The sequence below is a fragment of the Trachymyrmex septentrionalis genome, unplaced genomic scaffold (assembly GCF_001594115.1).
Source record: "Trachymyrmex septentrionalis isolate Tsep2-gDNA-1 unplaced genomic scaffold, Tsep1.0 scaffold107, whole genome shotgun sequence".
NCBI classification, from domain to species: Eukaryota; Metazoa; Arthropoda; class Insecta; order Hymenoptera; family Formicidae; genus Trachymyrmex; species Trachymyrmex septentrionalis.
In genome coordinates, this window is record NW_017304196.1 from 453,895 (window position 1) to 475,345 (window position 21,451).

At 34.6% G+C, this 21,451-nt stretch overlaps 1 protein-coding gene across 6 annotated transcripts in view; it reads left to right on the forward strand.

Moving 5' to 3' along the window:
* Nucleotides 1–11,513: 11,513 nt before the first annotated feature.
* Nucleotides 11,514–21,451, forward strand: part of LOC108746548 — an 11,804-nt gene continuing 1,866 nt past the window's right edge. Inside the window, exons 1-6 of one of the 6 annotated variants that reach the window (XM_018483382.1) lie at nucleotides 11,514–11,664; nucleotides 15,583–16,061; nucleotides 16,838–17,426; nucleotides 17,613–18,173; nucleotides 19,201–19,326; nucleotides 20,076–20,211. In XM_018483382.1, the coding sequence (XP_018338884.1) occupies nucleotides 11,578–11,664; nucleotides 15,583–16,061; nucleotides 16,838–17,426; nucleotides 17,613–18,173; nucleotides 19,201–19,326; nucleotides 20,076–20,211 (1,978 nt within the window). In that variant the 5' untranslated portion in view covers nucleotides 11,514–11,577. Of the gene's footprint in view, nucleotides 11,665–12,559; nucleotides 12,770–15,561; nucleotides 16,062–16,837; nucleotides 17,427–17,612; nucleotides 18,174–19,200; nucleotides 19,327–20,075; nucleotides 20,223–21,451 lie in introns of those variants that run through there. The other 5 variants (XM_018483393.1, XM_018483416.1, XM_018483419.1 and 2 more) reach the window with 5 other exon arrangements.

Sequence of the window (21,451 nt, forward strand, 5' to 3'; positions counted from 1 at the left end):
TTCTTATCTTAAAATTGAAGGTAAGTTAATTGTTTTTAAAAACTTAAGTAAGAGCCTTTCAACTCGTGCATCGTGCGACAAAAATTCGTTTTGTGCGCGAGTTGGAAGAAAAATTATTAAAAATTATAACGTAGATTATAACAAGAAAAGTAGAATATTACGTATGCATTCTATAATAAATTGCGAAAGATTGATCCAATGCGCATTATTGCCTATAGGTATGCAATCATGTAACATGTATATGAAGCGTACAATCTACATTTTTTTCGTAAATTGCATTTATTGTGTTATTTAAAAGATTGTTTTTTTTTTTGAATTATCGAAATAGATTATTTAAGTTACACATACAAATATACGTTTAGGTCCTCCATAATATTCACAAAAACATTCAGTTGACAGATGAGGAGTCAGTGAACGGCCGAAAGAAAGTTCATCCTTGTGTATTTTCGACGATAATGCAATGCCTCGGCTAATCTTTGTCGCCACATATACCCTCTCTTGTTTGCAATGGCGTAGTCGACATCAGAATTCACCAAAGTTTTAGAGAGAATAGCTAAATATTGTTTCAAATTATAAAGTTGTTTATTCGTTTAATTTATAATTTAAAAAAAAAGGGCAGTGGGCGTCAGCACGGAAAATAATACGCAATGCTAATGAAAAATGATATATTTTAATTACAATGACATGAATGTCAAGTCACGGAATCTAACAACTGTACGTTTCGGTTCCATTATTGAGCCATCCTTAGCTAACACAAAATACAATAAAAATCGCAATGATCCGTATCTATACAAATAATGATACGAATTTTTACTGGTTTTACTATAGTATTTTGTTACAATATTCACGCCATTGTAATTAAAAAATACATACATATCATGTTTTTATTAGCATTGCAAATAAAAGTGAAATAAATTCTACATAATCTAAATTGTGCAAATTAATATTACATAATTTATTTCATTAAACATTAAATATAAATTTAATATTTAATGAAAAATCAACTTTAAATTTTAATATATATTACTTATTTTTACAAACTCGGAGGGTTTTGTTGATTAAATAAGTTTTAATCGTATTAACTTAAAAACAATATCTCTTATATGCATCAGGAATGTCCATTACGCTGTTGCATCTGGGGCAATAATGCTCGTTGGATCGTTGCCTTATTAAAACGATGTCTCACCTGATTCTCTTATCAGTGGTACCCTCTAGTGTGTGCTCTGTAACCATGACTATAACCCTCCGGTTTCAAGCTTCGTTCCCCTCCTTCTAACAAAATGATAACTGTGATAGGTATACGCCTGTGTGTGTGTGTGTATGGGCGCGCGCGCGCGCGCGTGTGTGTGTGTGCAAAGTAAACCGATCCCTCGTCAAGGAGCTCCACGAAAATATAACCTGGGATAAAAGTAATAAATTACGAATAAGCCGAAGATTTTTCATAAGACGATAAATATTTAAATTTTCTGTTCTGGGAGATTGTTCTACGTTTTAGTTCCAATATTAGGATTTTCTTGTTACTTAATTATTTCTCGTTATACAATTGTTTTCGTGAAAAATTCAGAGATTGAGAAAGGTTTCACAATAAATTTTTCTTAAGCTACTTTTATTGACGTATTTATTGAGGCAATCGTGTAATTGCTTTGATGAATTATATGGACATAAAAAGATAAAAAAGGTCGAGCTATAACCTGCGCGAAATGTAAAGAAAAAAAAAAACAAATATAAAGAGACGAATAATAAATGAGACACATCATTGATATGAAAAACATGCGAAATAGCATATATGAAGCATAAAAAGTAATATATTATAAATCGACTGCGATTTCGCATTCTATAATAACGTTCAGATTTGGTTACAAAAAATACACAAATTAAGTTATAATTTTTATAATAAAAAACTGATTTCGTTTACATGATACGGATTTGGTACGTTCTTTCAAATATATTGCTTTTAAAAAATTACAGTTGTCCTACCCAATTCGTAAATAGATAATTACATAAATACAATTTTTAAAATTTTCAATTGATTTTTAATCAATCAACTATTTATCTCGGTTGTTCTTAAAAAGGAATTCTTTATTGCCGTCTTTATTTTAGCTGCAACTTACCACCACAGAGTAGAAGAGCGAAACAGCGACGGGCACCGCACCGGTACCAATATGGCGGCCGCAGAAAGGATTCTGACACAGTACAACACGGCGCGGCGGCAGCAGTCGCTTTCTAATCGTCATCAGTTAATATTTGACGGCTCTCGGATAATAATCGAAGCTTTGATCTTGCGCTACCAGGCGGCAGTTCCAACGACGACGAGCACGACGACGAAGAGTAGCAGGCCTCCTCGCTCTCCTCGTGGAAGCGCACCTGTGTCAAGCGCGCGCCGCGTGCGTGTCTCGCTCACAAACTCACTCGTAGACGCAGTAACGACGAGGAGCGAGCTCCAAGAACGTCGGAGCACGTCGTGGAGCGCCGAGTACAGAATACAGAATTGCGAGTAGTTCCAAGAGGGCAGTTCTCCACGTGGCCGCTCTCTTCTTCGACGTTCTTCCGCCTCATCTTCCTCTTCCGTTTGATTTGTAAGTTAAAACCCCTTATCGTTCTGTTCGCGACCTTTCGATCGTATCGATTTCGTCCGTTGTCAGAAACCGGCGATGCAAATGCTGCTGGGTTATACAGCGAGTCAGTAAACAAATGGTGGCCTCAATGAAGTCAAATAAATTTTTATTCACATAGTTAATAGACGATTTGAGAATAATTCAAATTACGAGAAATTAATGGATTGAAATTAATCATTAGATAAATGAAATAGTTAATATTTTTTTTAGTGACAGTCTTCTCGTATATCTGTAATAGATGAAAGGGTCTCATGTTTAATATTTTAAGCGATTATCAACTTTATGATACTAATGTAAAAAATTTTTTTATTAATATAAATTTAATATCATCGAGTTATATACATAATCGTCATAGTTTAACACAATTTAACAGTTTCAATGTAAAAATGACTGGGATAAATGTTATTAAGATATAAAAAAAAGACATTAAAGCACAATAAAGTTCAAGGTTCGTACTTAATAATTTCATTTTTGATACATACAAACGAATATGTAGATACACTTATGGGATTCAGGCTATTAAATCAGGAGCAGCGGATCGTCTAACGCGATTTTACCTGATATTAAAAGAGAGAGAGAGAAACGCATGCGAGAAGGAGCCAAACGAAAGCGAACATCCGTAACGTCAGTAACGCCGTACACGAAAGGAACACTTGTGTTTTATGTTCGGCCCGTTCCGACACTTGTGTTTTGTACGCGGCCCGCTTCCTCCTCATCGATGCGATCTCGTCGTCGAAATCTAGACACAGTCCTTACCGATTCGATTCATCCGTCTTTCTCTTTTTTCCTCTCCCTCTCGCTCTCGCTCTCTCTCTCTCTCTCTCTCTCTCTCTCTCTCTCTCGCAGATTTTCTCTCATTTTTCCCTTCCTCAAAGTCTCGATTCACCTTGATGTTATGTCGATTCATCTGTTTTACCACTCAACGACACATCGCATGTGCGCCCGGTGCGAACAATATTACCTTCACGAATCGTTGAAATTGCATATGAGCTCATTAAATTACACATAATATATTCAACATATACAAGTGCGATCGGGAATATTTGCAGATCTTTGAGCATTCTCACTTACAGCATATTAATTATTTTAATGTTTAATTAATTCACCTGTGTCTGGTTTACGAGCGAGACACATCCCAAATGACGGGATCTAAATTGCTCGATTGCAAAAAAATATTGTCGATATAAATATTAATCGATAACATTGAATTATTCCGACGGTGCGTACTCACGACGGAAGATTTCGATGATCGGATCTTCTTACAAGCTAAAGATGTGCATGTTCAAGACACACTTTCTTTATGAAATTTCACATATTATTCACGTTTAATTTATCATATTTCCATTTTGCACTTATATTTCTATATTTATATTATATTTTTGTCGCATCTCTACTGTTTCAAAAATATTGTCTAATCTTTTTTTCCAATTACCACTCACAATATCACATGCTCGATATACGTTCATTGACGCTACTTCTAACTTTATTTCCCTTAAATTTCAGATAATTCTGCAAATACTTAGGAGAATTTTTCAATTTTACATCAATCATGACATGTCTCGAAAGTCACTAAAGTCATCTTCACACATCTCCCATAGAAATGTCTTTTTGTTTCGCGCATGCCATTTTTTCGAATTACGTTCGCGATATGTTCTATTTTTTCGAGTACGATCGATTTTAATTTTATATTCACCTGTAGATCACAGATTGCGCGACTTTGGCATCGGTGCTTCTCGCGGTGTCTCGCATGAAACTATTTGTCGTCAGGAAGAGAGAGATATACCCTGAGCGCAGATAATATTTTATTAATCATTAAGCACATAGCCGCCGTACATATAAGATAATGGGAATAATATCAGGCAATGACGATAATACTGTTTGTCGTGTACGTTAATTATTGGTCCTCGCATCGCGGTCGACTTTCATCACGCCGTCACCGTCGGCGGCGACGTCTTCCCTCGGTTATCGATTTATTCGGAAGTAACAAAGTTTATCTTCGAAAAATACCGCATCATTCACGTATCACAGAAATATATAAGAAAACAGCGACAATCAGGATTCTTCACTTTCTTTGATTGTTTGAACGATTAAGAATTTTTTGACAGTCAAAAAATGGTAACCAAAAAAAATACTTTAAACTTTAAAAGTTTAAAACTGTCTTACGATCTCTATCTTCTCTTATCTTTTAAGGAAAGTATGAAGTACTTACGCGTAGAATATCGTTTGATAGAATTCTATCCGTAATATAGAATTCTCTCTGTAATTTTCCAGTGTTTTTCTAATTCTACTATTATTGAATAAGGAATCATTAAGCACGAAATTGAAACTTTATCAAAAAAACTTTAAGAAATTCACTTGGAATTAATTTGAGAAATATTATACGTATTTTCATCTAGACTTATTAATATATCGTGTAAATTTGAATTATTTATAATAAGAACGAACACATAATGTACAAAGCACGGTTAAAAATTTCATGAAATTTAATATATTTTTTTTGAGTTATACAATTTGAACTTAATTTTATGACATTACATTAAATTTAATGTATTTATAACTGAAAAGTATATTTGTGTACATGTACATGAAATTTAATGTATTTTTCATGAAAATTTTATGAAATTTAATGTATACGTTCATTACATTTAAGTAAGTAAGACTGTAACCTAATTTTCAGTTAAATCATTCATTACTTTGAATTTCATTCATAATCACGAGCGTCATTTACATGTAAAAGAAGCTCGTGGTTACATTTCTAACAGTGCATATTATAATGGATTTTACTAATGAGATCTCTTGTAATAAATTATCATAATAAGTTATCATCAAAGACGGCTTGGAAAAAATGGCACGAGTTTTGCTCCCAAATGCGATATAAATCATTTTTTCAAGGTCTTGTGATGTTCCATCGGGCAGGTCGAATGTTCGATATACAAATATTGAAATAAAAAATTTCGATCTCGTCGTTGTACACTGCAGAAATGCAAACATCACTATAATCGTATCATATACGTATTCTCTCTCATTTTTTCTGTTTAAGGATAGATGATTTTTAGATAATAATAATTCCGACATTTTAAAAATATTTTTTCGAACATTTTTTATTGAAATGTTTAAGTCATTGTAAGTATTGTAAATATCTTTGTTCTCTAGAATCTATTTTTCGGATATATTACGACAAACGGGCGCACTATATTTGCAACGAAAACAATGAACATGAAACTTGTATTTGCACAACGCGGTTGTAGCGCGATGTTAATCCCGTCGACGTTAAAATTGAGACAGTTCTGTCTCGTTGTAAATTTCAGTAATTGCGCTGTAAAACCTTCTTCATCTTTGCACGCCTTGCGGACGTGAGACATCACCGTCGAGTCATTTAAACACATACCATAAAGGACTTCTATGTCCGCCATTTTAGTGCACGAGCGTGCACTATACTTGATTACAAAACGACGACAAATTGCAATAAAGTTTTATTGACTTCTTAGTATTCAATAAGATCTAAGAACTTAGCGCTATCATTATCTGTTGTGTTGCGTCTTGAGAAATTTCTTTAATCTGTTATTGTAAAACAACAGTACAATGCTAAACTATAAATTCAAGCTAAAATCGTATAATTCTTTAAACGCTTAATTGAAAAGAATCTATTTTTTTCAATTTTAATAAAATTTTAATTTTAATTTAATTATAGCGACACGCAACAGTTAAAATTGGAAAGCAACAAGAATATCGATATCTTCGTTAATACAAAAAACCTCTATATAGATCAAAAAAGCTATACTAAAAAGAATATTCGATAATTTTACGACACCATATATATCAGTATACTTTGAACTGCATGATGTCAACAGGCGTAAATAAGACATCATTTTCGCGTAGATTCCCAGTGATACGGATTTTCACGTACACACACGTACGCCAATCTACACACACCTGTATTTTTTTTTTTCGTGTATGATGATAAGGGACTTCTACATGGCTGATAAAGAAAATGGCCTCGACGTGTTCGCGCCCCGTTTAATGACGTAAATCCTCTTTGCTCGTTCGATTTTTATTTCCATCGTGTTTGCCTTAGAAAAATATACGAAAATTCGTGACGTATTAATTTCCAAGCATAATGCAACAATTCTCAACGCGCACATATTTCATTTATGTCATCACTCGCAGAGTTGCTGACAATTTTCCGCTTTTTTATAAGAGACTAAATACCCATTCACGTTTGTGTGCTTCGTGAATTACTCACTTTTTGATTGTAAACCTGTAAATTTTCCCCTCATACACGTCAAATAGCTTTCTTAGATGAAAATCTGCGAAAAATTTATTTTAAGAATCGCTCACACTGTCGGTTAGATAACACTTCAGAATTTCTTCTAGGTAGTCATAAGATAAACGCGAAATCAAACGGTATTTTCCGCTATATATTTTGAGTTATACTTATTTGTCGCAATCGATCTCACACAATGCACTTCGGGTTAAAGTAAGCTTACTGGCTCATTTTTGTGAATCCCCGAAGAGATTCATTCGGGGAAATCCATAGATCGGCACGACTGAAGAGAGTAGGAGCGGCCCTACGCGCTCCTGACGAATCCGACGACTGAAATTATCATTTTAGCTGATATACTAGCTAATGTAAGGATGCAGTTTTATCTCTTATTATCATGGGAAACGAGATAAATCGCGATAGTGCCGTTTATTTTGACAGCGTGGCGGTACCACAAGCGCCTCCCCATCGCCGATGTATAACGTGACGCTTTGTGTATCGGTCCTAGTATCTTCGTTCAGGTAATCTTGCATCTTCACCTCTTACCTTCTATTTCGTCTACCTGTCTTGTCCGTCTTATCCATAACTGTTATGAACAAATTTATCATAATATATTATATATATGTACAGCCACGAACTTTTTTTTCATAAGATAATAAGGCTGTGCCTTGACAAAAATCAATTAAAGGAGAATGCACGAAATGCGTGATATGCAAAAAAGTTTTTACACTAAGATATAGTGATTATTTGTAATCTACATTTGTTTAATGCTGTCAAATGACAATATCATTAAATTAATTGTTTGATTTTGTTTAATTAACATCATAAATTAATTAAAAATCTTAGTTCGTTACGAATTAATTTGAGATATTGTGAGATGTACAAAATTAAACGCTGTAATGCGAAACACTGTATAACGTACAAGAATTCATAAAATGTTAGAAATTATGTAGAAAAAATGAATTATGTACAATACCAAATCGCGCGCGTTATCTTGAGGAATGTCTTAGTTAGGTATTTGAACTCAACGCTTACTCAATAGCTTAAGTGTTTTGTAACATAGTTTTTATTTCTTTTAAAGAAACAGTTTTACTCATGTTAACGTTTGTCAGAATTTGATTGTGCGTCATTCCGTCGCTGAAAAATCTTTCGTGCATTATACATCACGCGTCGCAGTTACGTCTTGTTTGTCGAGTACTGTTTGCTTACTCTGCGACATAACATGATTATAAAATTGAACAATCACCAAACTTCGCCCATTAAAGCTCTGTATGCAGTTTAACGTATGCATGTAGTTTAACGTAACTGTATTATGTAAACTAATCTACATGCGATGCGCTTTCAAGTTTCTATCAAATTGTTATTTTATCGAAACATTGGGTCTTAGAAAAAAAAAGGAATTGGTTTTTATGATTCCGTTGAAAACTTATTATATCTATTTTTATAATTGATGCTTTATAGGTGATAACTTTACTAGATTAATAAATGTGCCATACAAACAGAAAAGAGACTACACAAGAACTAAAAAATACAAAAAAAGGGAGAGAGAAAATAAATATTATTAATCTTCTTTAATAGAGAGAAAGAAACGTACATATATATAAATTGATCCATCATTTATTTATTAGAACTTTATTATAAAATTCCTTCTATTCTTACAGCATAATACTGCTATATTTAATAATTTTTAATAAAGTCATAAAATCAAATTTCATTATTTTAAATTTATATTCAAATAATGATATAAATATAGATAAACACAATTACTGCATCAATATGAAATTCTTGACTTCATATTTACATATTCATATATATTTTTGTATTATATAATTGTATAACAAATAGCATAAGTTTCGAAATTTCTTTCCTGGCATTGTGTTATTTTCTTATTCTATACGAGAATCAGAAATCTGATCTAATCAATGTACGATTTAGCGAAAAAATTATTTTAAAATCAACAGAGCTATGATTTGTCGCACCAAACTTTTAGTATGTTGCAATTGCGTATAATCTCTTTTTCTTTTGTCGTGGCTCATAATAGCTCTTATCAGCGAAATATTGTTTCAAGAGGAAACCTGTGCGTGTGAATGTGCTCTTGATTTCTATCGAACGGGCACACTTAGTGATATCGTTACGATCGCAGGTAGAAATATTCAACAGCGTCACGTACGCCATTCCAGACAATTCCATGCGTTCAAACGCTCGGCTCGAAAATATATATTTGTTTCCTCTTTAAATTGTGATTTAAACCAATCCTCCCGCTCGTATCGATCATGCAAATTGATAAATTTATAGCGACAAATATGTCCCTTTATCTTAATTGCCTCTTGTCAAACTCGCATTATTAATTCATTTGAGGAATATATTAGGGAACATTTAATTATATATGATAGACTAATTTCTCTAATTTATAACTTCGGCAATTAATAACGGAAATTATTCGAAAAAAAAATATCGTTTTTTTTTTACATTTCTACATCAATTTGAAATCACTTCATTCTATTTCCTGTTCTACAATAAAACTTTTCTCTCCAATTTTGTTTAATTTATATTTAGATATAGATAGGATAAAGTTAGAGAGAGAGAGAGAGAGAGAGAGAGAGAGAGAGAGATTTTTAATTATCAAAAATTGTTACGGTTTCCGTTGCCGATGACGTTCCATTTGCAGAAATGAATCAGGTGCACGATGACGCAAGAACAGTCATTATCTTAAAATGACTCTTCCGTATGCTTTTCGTATGATATAATTGCAATTATTTTTTTTTCTGTCCTATTTCAAGATTGAATAATAACCGCACGACGTATCACCATGCCAAAAATTATCTATTTCTTTGATCGTTATTCAGTTCGCGCTTTCAGATACTTTCGCATTTATTTTATACAAATCATGTCAATATTATCGTTGTAATAACTAGTCATATCGTAAACAATTATTATAATATAATTTCGATCTGTTACCTATCTTTTATATAGCATTACATAATAAAAAAAGACCTGAAAATTTTTTCTCTGTTTGTATATCTTGTTATTATTACAGGGTATATATTATTATTATTATTATTATTATTAGGCGTTAGGAACTCGAAAGCTCATTGCCGCAAATACCAAATCCCGCCACTGTTCCCGTCCCTGAGCCAGATCCCTCCATTTGTGACCCTCGTACCCCATTTCGTTAAGGTCCATTCTAATATTATCTTCCCATCTACGTCTTGGTCTACCCAATGGTCTTTTCCCATCCGGTTTACCAATTAGTACTTTATATGCAATTCGATTCTCATCCATACGCGCCGCGTGACCTGCCCATCTTAATCGACGCGATTTTATGACATTAATAATATCCGGACTATTATATAATTGATGTAATTCTGCGTTGTGTAATTTTCTCCATTCGCCCGTTTCCTCATCGCGTTTTGCCCCGATGATTTTTCGAAGTACTTTATTTTCGAAAGCCCTAAATCTTTTCTCGTCTTGTAATGTAAGTGACCACGCTTCGCTGCCATAAAGGACTACCGGTAAAATAATCGTTCTGTAAATTCTAATTTTTAAGCGCCTAGACAATATCCGCGAACCGAGTAGTTTCTTAACCGAATAGAAGCACGCATTCCCCAAATTAATTCTTAATATATACAGGGTATATATACGATGAATAATATCTCGGTATTTGAACGAGAAATAAAAAATTCTTTTACGAAAAATTACCAAACTTTCACATAAGCACCTTTAATGGCATAAAAAATATCGGACAAATATTCCACTTTACGTTAAGTGCACTGAAGTATGTTATTCGTTGTGGTATCAATGATAGTTGCACAATTCAGTTGTGTAAAGTATTCGTGTTCGATATCTTAGTAGAGTGTGTCCTTCTAGAAGCCTTGTCCTTGCAGAAAAGAAAAAAAAGAATTAGATGACAGGTCTGGGATGAGGTCTCGTTTGATCCGGAATGATCTGGAAAAGCCACTAAAAGCTTATGTGAAAGTTTGATAATTTTTTGTAGAAAACTTTTTTATCTTTTACAATAAAAATGTCTAGAAATATGCATGTGTCCTTCTTTTTATTTCTAATTATTTTAAAATCTTGATTTATTATGTATATCCTGTAAAAATTGTCGCTTTAAAATTAATAACAAAACTCAATCAACGGGCGAAGTAAGAGTCAACACATTTTTTAAAATTTTCATAAAATGATATATTATATTAACAGCGATGAAACATCACGCAAAAAATTAGACTATAAACTAATAAATTACAAGTTAACAACTGCGTTAAAAAGAACAGTGACTATCGAAACTATCGAAACAAGGAAAATAACTGCTTTAAAATTAGTTACAAAAAAATTTAATGTCCAACATTAGAAACTTATCACAAATGACAAGTCTCGGACAAATTGCGTGTAAATATGACGGACTAATTGATGTAAATATGACGTGAATATCTCACTGGAATATACTTATTAAAAATTACAGACAAACATTATGAACGTAATCTGTATTATTAAACGGTAAATTTTATAATTCCGAAATAAATATTTTCCATTCCTATCTTCTGTTCTATTCTAATCTATTCTATATCTAAAATGAGATAATATTACAAATCTGCCGTAGCGATCCCTTTTTCCAACTAGTCAGTGTATACGGATGAATCATCATCCCCCTACGGTTAAGCTATTGCCGCTACAAAATGGCGATGCAAGGCATTAGCAACGATGGCCGACGATGACGACAAGATCTCGTGGACATGTTTCCCTTGCCGTCCCTCGCTATCTCTCGTCGTCGCTTCATCGCATTTATCAGTAAGCAAACAAACGAACTCCCTCTGTGACCTTTTTCTCCCCAGACCATATTGTGTACAATTCGTCCAATCCGGCTGGATAGGATTATGAACGTACGGCCTCGTCGGATTTTACCATCATATTTAACGGTATCTATATAACTAACGAACGGTTGCGTAAAAAATATTTACCTAACTATGAAAACAGAAAATAGCAAGAATATTATTCTGGGAAAACAATGTTTTAAGTTTATGCAAACTATTATTAATGGGAAGATTTTTAATTTCGTTAGTGAAATAAATTCGTTCATTTTTAGATACACCTTTGTTACATTTCAAGATAGATAAGTGTAATGTCGGCAGAAAAGAAAAGACAAAACTCAACTGAATTGCAGGTGTAAATAAAATGTAGAAAATCTTATACCAGATAGCCTTTTGGCATCGTATTGCTTGAAAGACGAGAAGCATGATCGATTCTTGCAGCAATAAACGGCATGTGAGAATAGCCGCAGAGAATCTCGCAATCGACTGACCAATGAGACGCGAGGGTCCGCCCAATCGGTCGCTCCCGCTGGTGTTGGTGTCCATCTAAATTGTTGCTGCATGTTCTCCATACAGCTTTTCTCTCTTTCTTTCTCATTCCATCTCTTCTCTCTCTTTCTCATACACATACACACGCGCGCGCGCGCGCGCACACACACACACACACACACACACACATCATACATACGCATACTTTGTCTCTCTCTGCTCGCTGCTCGTTGACGAAAGCAACGTTGACGACAAGAAGAATGCATTGCCTCGTCCGAAGCAGTAGAAACTTACCGACGTAGCTACGAATCCACCTCTTTCCTTCCATCTCTTTGTGGGACACCAAGGCGAATCATCTCTCATACCATCGTCAGTTGCAAAGTGCTTCCCGCCGGCGAAGCGTCTCTCTCTTTCTTCCGAACATTCTCATCATCGATCCCGCAAATATTACCGAGTGTACGTACTGTCTATTTAGTGCTATCTATTCAAGTGTATCAGTCTCAGGAACCCAGAGTGTATTTGGTGCGTCGGGGTGGCAGACTGCGACAACGGGAAAAATCCGACATAAAGGTCAAATGCGACACACAGCGAATGAGGTACTAAGGAGTGATTACTTTGCGCAAATGAAATCCGGAAGAGATATAGAAAAATATAGACTATACTGAACGATTCAATGCCATAATTAAAGATATTTTAAGGTTTCTTTAAATAAAACTACGCACGATATATTTGCATCATTAAATTAGACATTGACGTTAAGAAATACATTAACAGTGCTGGGAGTTATTCAAAACGTTATTTAAAAGTTTATCGTTACAAAATAAATTTACAGAGAGACTCCGCTTACTGAGATTGAAATCTAAAATAATTTTTTGTCGATTAATTACAAAAACTATACATCTTTTAATAAATCATTAGGTAATATTCTTGAAGCTTCCACGGGTGCTTTCAATATAAAAGTTATGCGTTTCGCGGGTTTTCTCCGTGTCCAGATCCATTCTTGAAATGCCAACGTTTCGTGAACCTTTTAAAATAATGAAAATGCGGTTCCGTATGCCACTGTGTTTTCTTCAATATTCAACGTTTTATTAAAGATTGAAGAGAAATGCTTATTAATTTCAATCATGATAGAAATGAAATTGTCATCGCATGATAAACAATTTTTCCGATTATTTTACTTAAATTTGTTACGAGTATAATAAACTTTTTTTATTCAATTCACTGCTACCATCATCGTCGCATTACGATTTGATTTAACATTCGCGACATCGAAGATTACGAGATCATCGCCGACGAGATATAGCGGAAGTCGCGGAGGTCTTTGCCAAAGAAAGAGAGCCGTCGCGTGCTCTCGCCGGAAGTCGAAACTTGACATTGTTGAACGGAAGTGTGACGCAGGACAAATAGTGCCTCTCGCATTTTTTCCCGAGACGGACGAGGTGTGTCCCCGGTCCTTTCCCTCTCCTCCACCCTCTTCCCTAAACTTATTGACCCATGTATTCTTACCTGCGAAACAATTCCGTGTCGCGTGCCTCGAGGATTCCCCTGAAAGAATGACTAATAGGGCTCGCAGGACCGTTAGCCTTCATCCTGTTGATTGACTATCTTTTGACGAACAGATTATTACTTGATTTAGTAGAAACTTTTTTAGAGATATAACCAATATTAAATCATTGCATGTTAATTTTCTCTCTCTCTCTCTCTCTCTCTTTCTCGCATATATCTTTTTAATTAATTTTATATATCATTGCCAAATCCTTAAATATCAAAATATAACATCATATTAAACTTGCTTGCAACATTCCCTTCCGTGAAAAAAATTAGAGAAATTCTAAAAGTAGATGTATAAAAAAAAATACCCATGTCTCAGCGTTTTAGATCAAGTTGTTAACGTTTTTTATGCAGCCATTTATTGTATTTGCTTCATATTGGCTTTTTACAGTTGTTTTAAATTATATAATTTTTTAAAATAAATAATTGACGTTTTTGCATGTGAAATTATGCGACGAGTCCGAATACAAAAAAAAACAACTGAGAATTCTCTCTCTCTCTCTCTCTCTCTCTCTCTCTCTCTCTCTTTCTCTCTCTCAACAATGCATCAACATAACAAGTTCTTTTCAGAATCTTCGTGTAAAGAAAAATTTTTCGAATTGTGATGTCGCGTTTACGAAGTCTCGCGTTATTTTCATCAGCAACTAAATTCTATTGCTTCAGACGCAATGCAACTATTTCTGCTGCATCTTTTGATAAATTGGCGTCACGAACAATGTCATTAAAGTTCACTTGCGTCACAAAATGCGACACTCTATAGCCCAATTCAATAAATTCGGATTCGAGCTCAGAAAATATGTCACTTGAAGTAGAAGGTTGATGATTTTGATTGTTTTTCTTCCGGTATGTGTCTTCTGTAGGCGCAGTCGGATATTCTGCAGAACGTACTCATGTCGGAATTACGGATTCTACATCAGCGTAATCAATTTTTTCATGAATACTGTATCGGAAACCAGAAGTTTTCAATTTTGTTGCGCAAAAATAGCATAATTCAAGTGCGTACGTCGTAGCCAAATTGTCGGTGCAACAAATTTAATTTTATAGGATTTATTTTCCCATCCGAGCGAACAACGATAACAATAATCGCACACAATTTCTGGCACGTACCACAAATTCAATATACACGTCTACGTATATAAATGGATATCATATATATCCATTACCTAAAATTTTTCTTTCTCTTAAAAAAATAAATTTGATTTTACAAGATTAAAGAATATATTAAATGTCAGTGATTCCTTTAATAATTAATTAATAGCAAATCGTCTACAACGGTATATTTTCTCTAGAACGAAAGTTATCGACGAGAGTAAAAGTTTCTGCGGAATTGCCGACCTAGACATCGATCTCATCTGTTATCCGGTTAAAAATCCGACATATGACTTTACTTGTACCGTTTTGTTATCACGACGATAATATTATTCTGATGTCTTTGCGCGCGAGTTTCGCACGTGGCCGTGTCGTTGTCTGACATTAACATTTATATTACGCTACTCAGAAAAAGTTAGGAGACCACGAAAGATTCTTGCATTTATCTTTTTGATAAATTATATCCATAATAAATAACGTAATATGTCTATTAAGATAAGATATTTTTTAATTATTTCTAGTATAAAGGATAACAATAGAATTATAATATTTCTCCCACGAAGAGAGAGAGAGAGAGAGGGGGGGGGAGAGAGAGGGAGGGGGAGAGAGAGAGATTTAATGAAATGAACGTAAAAAATAAAGACATCTCATCGGAAATGCCGATGAAATCGCTGATGCGAGATTAAGATGTATTTGAACATACTCGTATATGGAATTAAATACTCAATTATATATGTTGTTCCTAAAGTGGAACTTCCGTTTTATTCAGGACGTAATGAAAGAGACATTGGTAAAGCAAGAGATCAAAATGGAATGGGATAATCATCGTGCGGACGATAATTCATCACAAGTTTCTGGAAATGAAGTCCAGACAACTAGAAGTCCTCAAAGCGTAATAACGACTAGAAGACATGTGAGAACGATTACGACCGCTGGTCATATAACCGAGGGAATTGCCGAAGTTGATCCGGAATCTCCGGATTCAAATTCGGTTAGTGGGAGTCTTCATCAGGGATTTCAACACAGACATGAGCAACATGAACAAGCCCAACAGCGTAATTTCCAAGAGGAACAGCAGCGAACGCAGCAGCATTACGTGCAAATTTCCCATACGAGCACTGAGAACCAGCAACGACCGACGGATCAGCAACGTGTCGTTTATGCTACTAGCAGCGGCCAGGAAGTTCAAGTTGAAGTTTCTGAAGCCTCCGATGCTACCATCACACTTACAGTAAAAGAACCGCCCAGGTAAGAATAGTAGAAAGAGAGATAAATACGTAAAAAGAGAGATAAATTTAAAAACTATTTATTACTATTAATTGAGAAAGTACCTATAGATAAATATTACTTCTTTGCTAATGAAATTTAGAGGAAAAAAATAAATCTTAGTTAAGAGAGGAAAAGGAAAAGTGTATTTTTTGTGATACAGACATAGATAATATAGAGTATCATGTGAAAGAATGCAAAGAGATGAGCGGGAGATTTGAAAAGTTAGGAGTAGATAAACAGGGAATATTAGGGAAATTATGGGGAAAAGATGTAGGCGAAAGAAAAGGAAAAGTGTTAAGGAAATTTTTAAGTGTTAAGGAAAAATGAGAGAGAAGGAAAGAAGAGAGGAGAGGAAAGATAAGAGTTAAGAAATAGTGATATTAGAAAGAAATATCGAGGAAAAGAATGATATTAGAAGTTTAGACTTAAGTGGAGTAATAAGAGTAGATGCCGAGGTTTAGTAAGTTAAGATAGCGTAAGTAAAAACGAATGAACTAAAAAGAGTAAAAGAAGAAAGGTAGGAGGTAAACAAAGATTGTGAAATAAGGCTGAGTAAGGTTGGGATTTCAAAAGATAGTTAAGTAATGTAGGACGAATAGAGTTATAGGAAATACAATAGGAAGGATAAACAAACAAGAGGCAGGCGAAAAGTATGAATAGATAAATGAGTTAAGGAAAAATTGTAAACCAAGTCCTCTTCTTGGCTTGTAAATATGCTGAAGTAAAATTCTATTCTATTACTTCTTCGCATGAAGATACGAAACGCCTGCGCCAGAAAGATTGGAAGTAGATCGAATATATGCTTACTCCGACGGACATGAAATCCGAAGAGAGAACCATGTGATCACCGTACAAGTACCGGATCATCGGCGAACTCAGCAGGCAGGGCACCAAAGATTCAGTCCTCCCGAAAATCATCAAGCCTCTGGGCCAAACGGAGGAAGATATCAAACATCGCCAGTTCTGACCACGACGGAAGACTATGACGCCTCGATCGTTACGCAATCAGGATCTACAGTCCACCTTGGATCACCCGCACCATATTCACCGCCAATCGATGGTATACGTGCCGGTCAGCAACAGCTCGTAGCAACGAGTTATGCCGACGGTGTTGTCAAGTACGATGCCGAAGCCGCGGCTGCTGCGGAAACCATCAAAGCTTCTAATACGTACACCACGCTAGAAACAGTCGCTATTCCACCCACACAACCCGTTCAATACACACAGTATTTATCTGTTGGCGAGACTTTTCAACAGACGCCAACGTATAGTTACACCAAGCCAGGAGAGCCTGTGATCTTGGCATATCCACCAGCAGCGCAACTTGGCTCGAGAGTTACCGAGGTGAGAAAACGCGATCAGTTATTCGATTAATATATTTCATATTGTATAATCGTTTCAATGATTTTACTTTAAATATTGTTACTTTTATATTTATGTATTTTAATCATCCTTTTATAAACATTTTTATTGGCTAAGTTTCCTCTGAATTTTATCCGAAACCGAGAAAATTTCTTTCGCATTTAATAGGTAGAATCATCTGGCAGCGCATACATGAAGAGCGATCCCACGTTAGCATCATCCTTGACCGCCAGCCGAGCGGTTCCCTTACACTACGAACAGCCCGGTTCGCCAAACTCCCAAGTGACTCTGTACAGCACAGGACCGACGTCATATCAATACATGAAATCTTCCTCAGGTGATCCTTATTGGCCAGGTGGCAGTACTCCTCCTCCCTTGGAGTATGTCCAGGGTTATCCAGGCATCGCTACGATTTCCGTTAACGATGCTAACGTGCAGCTCTATTCCAACTGTAGCGGTGGATACAGCGTTTCCGCGAGCGGAAATGGACCATCTCCTGGGTGGACTACCCTTCCGCTTTCCAGCGCTGAGGAGGGATTCGAAGGAGTCATAGCAACTGAACCCAAAGAATGTGTTAATTGCGCGGCCAGCATGACACCATTATGGAGAAGGGATGGCACTGGTCACTATCTTTGCAATGCTTGTGGGCTCTACAATAAGATGAATGGCGTCAATAGACCACCTATGCGATGCACCAAACCGAAGCAATCGGTTGCGCCGGTAAACACTGTGCGAATCACGTAATTATATACTGTAATCTAACTGCAGTATACTGTAATCTAATTTTTCAAATATTAATTTTTACATAGATTTCGAGAGCCCGAATAATTAAACTAAAAGAGAAGAATGCAGCTTGTACATTATATTCAAATTCATTATACGATAATTGAACAATATATAATTTATTACAACTTATACTAGAAACTATTATAAACTTTATTATTGTACAAAAATGTAAAGAAATTAAAAAGTATTCATAAAGTTGTAAATATGCGTAATTAGAATTGGAATTTAAATACTATTTTTTTGAAAACGACTCTCGAATTATCCGTAACTGAAATCTTTGTTTTTCTCTTCCTTTTTTCGAATCATTTTTAACATGTAACACTTTGAATCTACTGAACAATAATGTTGTACATATTGAAAGGAAGATTAAATACTGTTTGCTGCTCTCACATTCAAATATTTAATTGCCGAAATCCGTTTGACCACTGCTAAAATGAGGCCACTGATATTTACTCTGATAAATTTCTCATCCATGAAGCGTATGTGATTTCGATATTAAGTAATATTTTCGCGCCCTCTGCCTCTCTTCACCGTTTCCTTCTACCGTTACTAAAGACAGAGGAAAGAGGAACGTTATCTCGAGCAAATAATCACTACGGGACTCGTCGACGGTTGTTTGCTCTATTTTTCTTGCTCTGAGCACTCCCATTTCGTTGTCTCGATTCTTCAAATACTCCCTGTTTCTTGACGGCAACGCAACATTTTATGTCGTCATCGAGAGCAACGAATTCTCTCGCGAGTCTTTTTTAAGCTAACAAAATATATTTTAATTTTTTTTAATTATCAAATATAAGTAAAAGAGAAAGAGAGAGAAAAAGAAGAAACAGAAGATAGTGCATTATTCGCGAAATATATAACTTAATTCTGTAATTTAATGTCTTACACATAATATATTTATTTATGTGCACTACATTACTTTGTCATTGATATGTGTTTATGTGTTGATATGAAATGCTTTTTTATGTTGCAGGCTAATGTACGAAGAACAGGAGTACAATGTGCAAATTGTAGGACAAGCAACACAACCCTTTGGAGACGAAACAATAATGGTGAGCCAGTCTGCAATGCGTGCGGCCTTTATTTTAAGTTACATAACGTAAGTTTCAAAATCATGTAACGAAATTATGTACATTAAATTTCGCTTTTCATTTGTACCTCATTTGAATAGAAAATTTTCAATCCACTTTATTTATTTTTATTTACAAATATTGTAAAATCAAATAATAATAGCGTAGCTAAAGACAATACGAATAACAATCATGTAGCAAAAAACTCACTATGAACTTTTTAGTTATTTAATTCTTAATTATTATTAAAAATGTAGTTATAAAAGTAATACAAAGAGTGAAATTTCTTTTTCTTATCGATGGTGTTCCGAGTAATGTTCTGAGAATTGCTACAATAATGTTTCCATTCTCGCGCGATATAAAAACATTAAGAAAGCGGTAGAGAAATTTTTTTAATTAACATTAATCTTACTGCGAACTGGTCAGCGCGTTGTTATCAGCCTTTTTATGATTGCTAACCGCGATAACGACAACTTGATTGTTTTTACACACATGAGACGACCCCGTCTCGATGTTGAAGAGGAGCACAGATTATCGCGCGAATCTGTGCAAACGATCGTAACAACAAATTTAATTAAAACAGAAATCAATGCGTGACTGTACCGTTCGTACCTTAATCGAAATAATGACTGTCCTTTCTAGCCTTTTTCATTTTTATTAGTCATAATATAAAAGTCCATTGAGCGATTTTATGCTTTGACTAGTCGGAGAATATTAAAAATAAATAATTCTTAAATAGATTTCTCGCATAGAAATATAATTAGATTAATACAAACAGGTGAATAGGCCTTTAAGTATGAAAAAAGAAGGAATACAGACGCGGAAGAGGAAACCGAAAAATCATTCAAACATCACTGGAAATCTACCTGGTCCTAGTGGTATCCACAAGCCCGATATCAAGTCCAGTCTACTTGGTGAGTCTTCGGTGAGCAAGTCCATTTATATAGTTTATTTTTACTAACATCTTCCATTAGTTACATTTTAACAATTATACGTGATATCATCTTCACATTTTTCTCTCCGAGAAAATTTTTCAATAGACAATAATATCTTGTATATTCTCATTTTCACAAACGTGAGTTAAGCCTTCAGTTATGATTAGATGTACCTACAGGTAGGAGTGAGTAAGATACTTTCAGGAATATATATTTGTATGTACAAAACTGTTACATAATTAAATAAGAGAAATTCCTATATTCGGTCATAGCGGATCTTAGTGCTTAAATATTCTGTGTAAATTTATATACATATTTGATTCTGCGAACCGCGTCGAAATATTTTTCGGTCTTGAAACGCATTCATATAAACACACAGAACCAGAGTAATAATATCACACTTATTAAATTGATAAGCAATTTAATAATTTTTGATGCTAATAATCTTTACGAGAGTATTAATAATTAGATGTTGATGAGAATTTAAAATCAGCGAATAATTTTAAAACAATTATGATATAATGACATAAAACTATTATAAAATTACTTTTAATATCTTATTATTTAAGCAGTTATATAATCACTAAAAATATACCATTTTATAAAACCATTTTATTATTAGAATTATTATTTAAAACATATTATCAAGTGCAGTTTAAATTTGGAGCTAAAAATTATTTTTACCACTGCTATCGCCGTGTAAATAATAACTAATCGGTTTTTCCGCGTACAAATATTCTTCATGGAATGATCAGCCAATAATTCCCGTCCACGTCCATCGGCAATCGTAATGGCCGACTAAACACACGATCGCGTGTACAATGTACATGTGTAAGTACATGAAGGAGGGTCGGGGAAGCTCCGATGAGAGCACACAACAACTGATAGTGCCTCGGATTGGTCAAAGCTCGGGATGTATTCCGATAGCGACTAACATATACTTGTCATCGATGGGAGATTAACTCAAAGACACGCACGTGAGATATGCGGGAGAGAGGTATAGGACGTTAGCTTCGGTACGTCGATATTTTCTCACACGTGAGATCATCATAAAATTAACAAATTGATCGAAATAACTAATACACGTAAAATTCTAACTTGCAATTGACCAAAAAATTCGCAATTGCGCATCTGATTTCAATATTTTTCATTTACTTTTTATTTATTATTTAATTAAATTGTTATATTCTTTTGACTTAACGAATTGTTATCCCATACA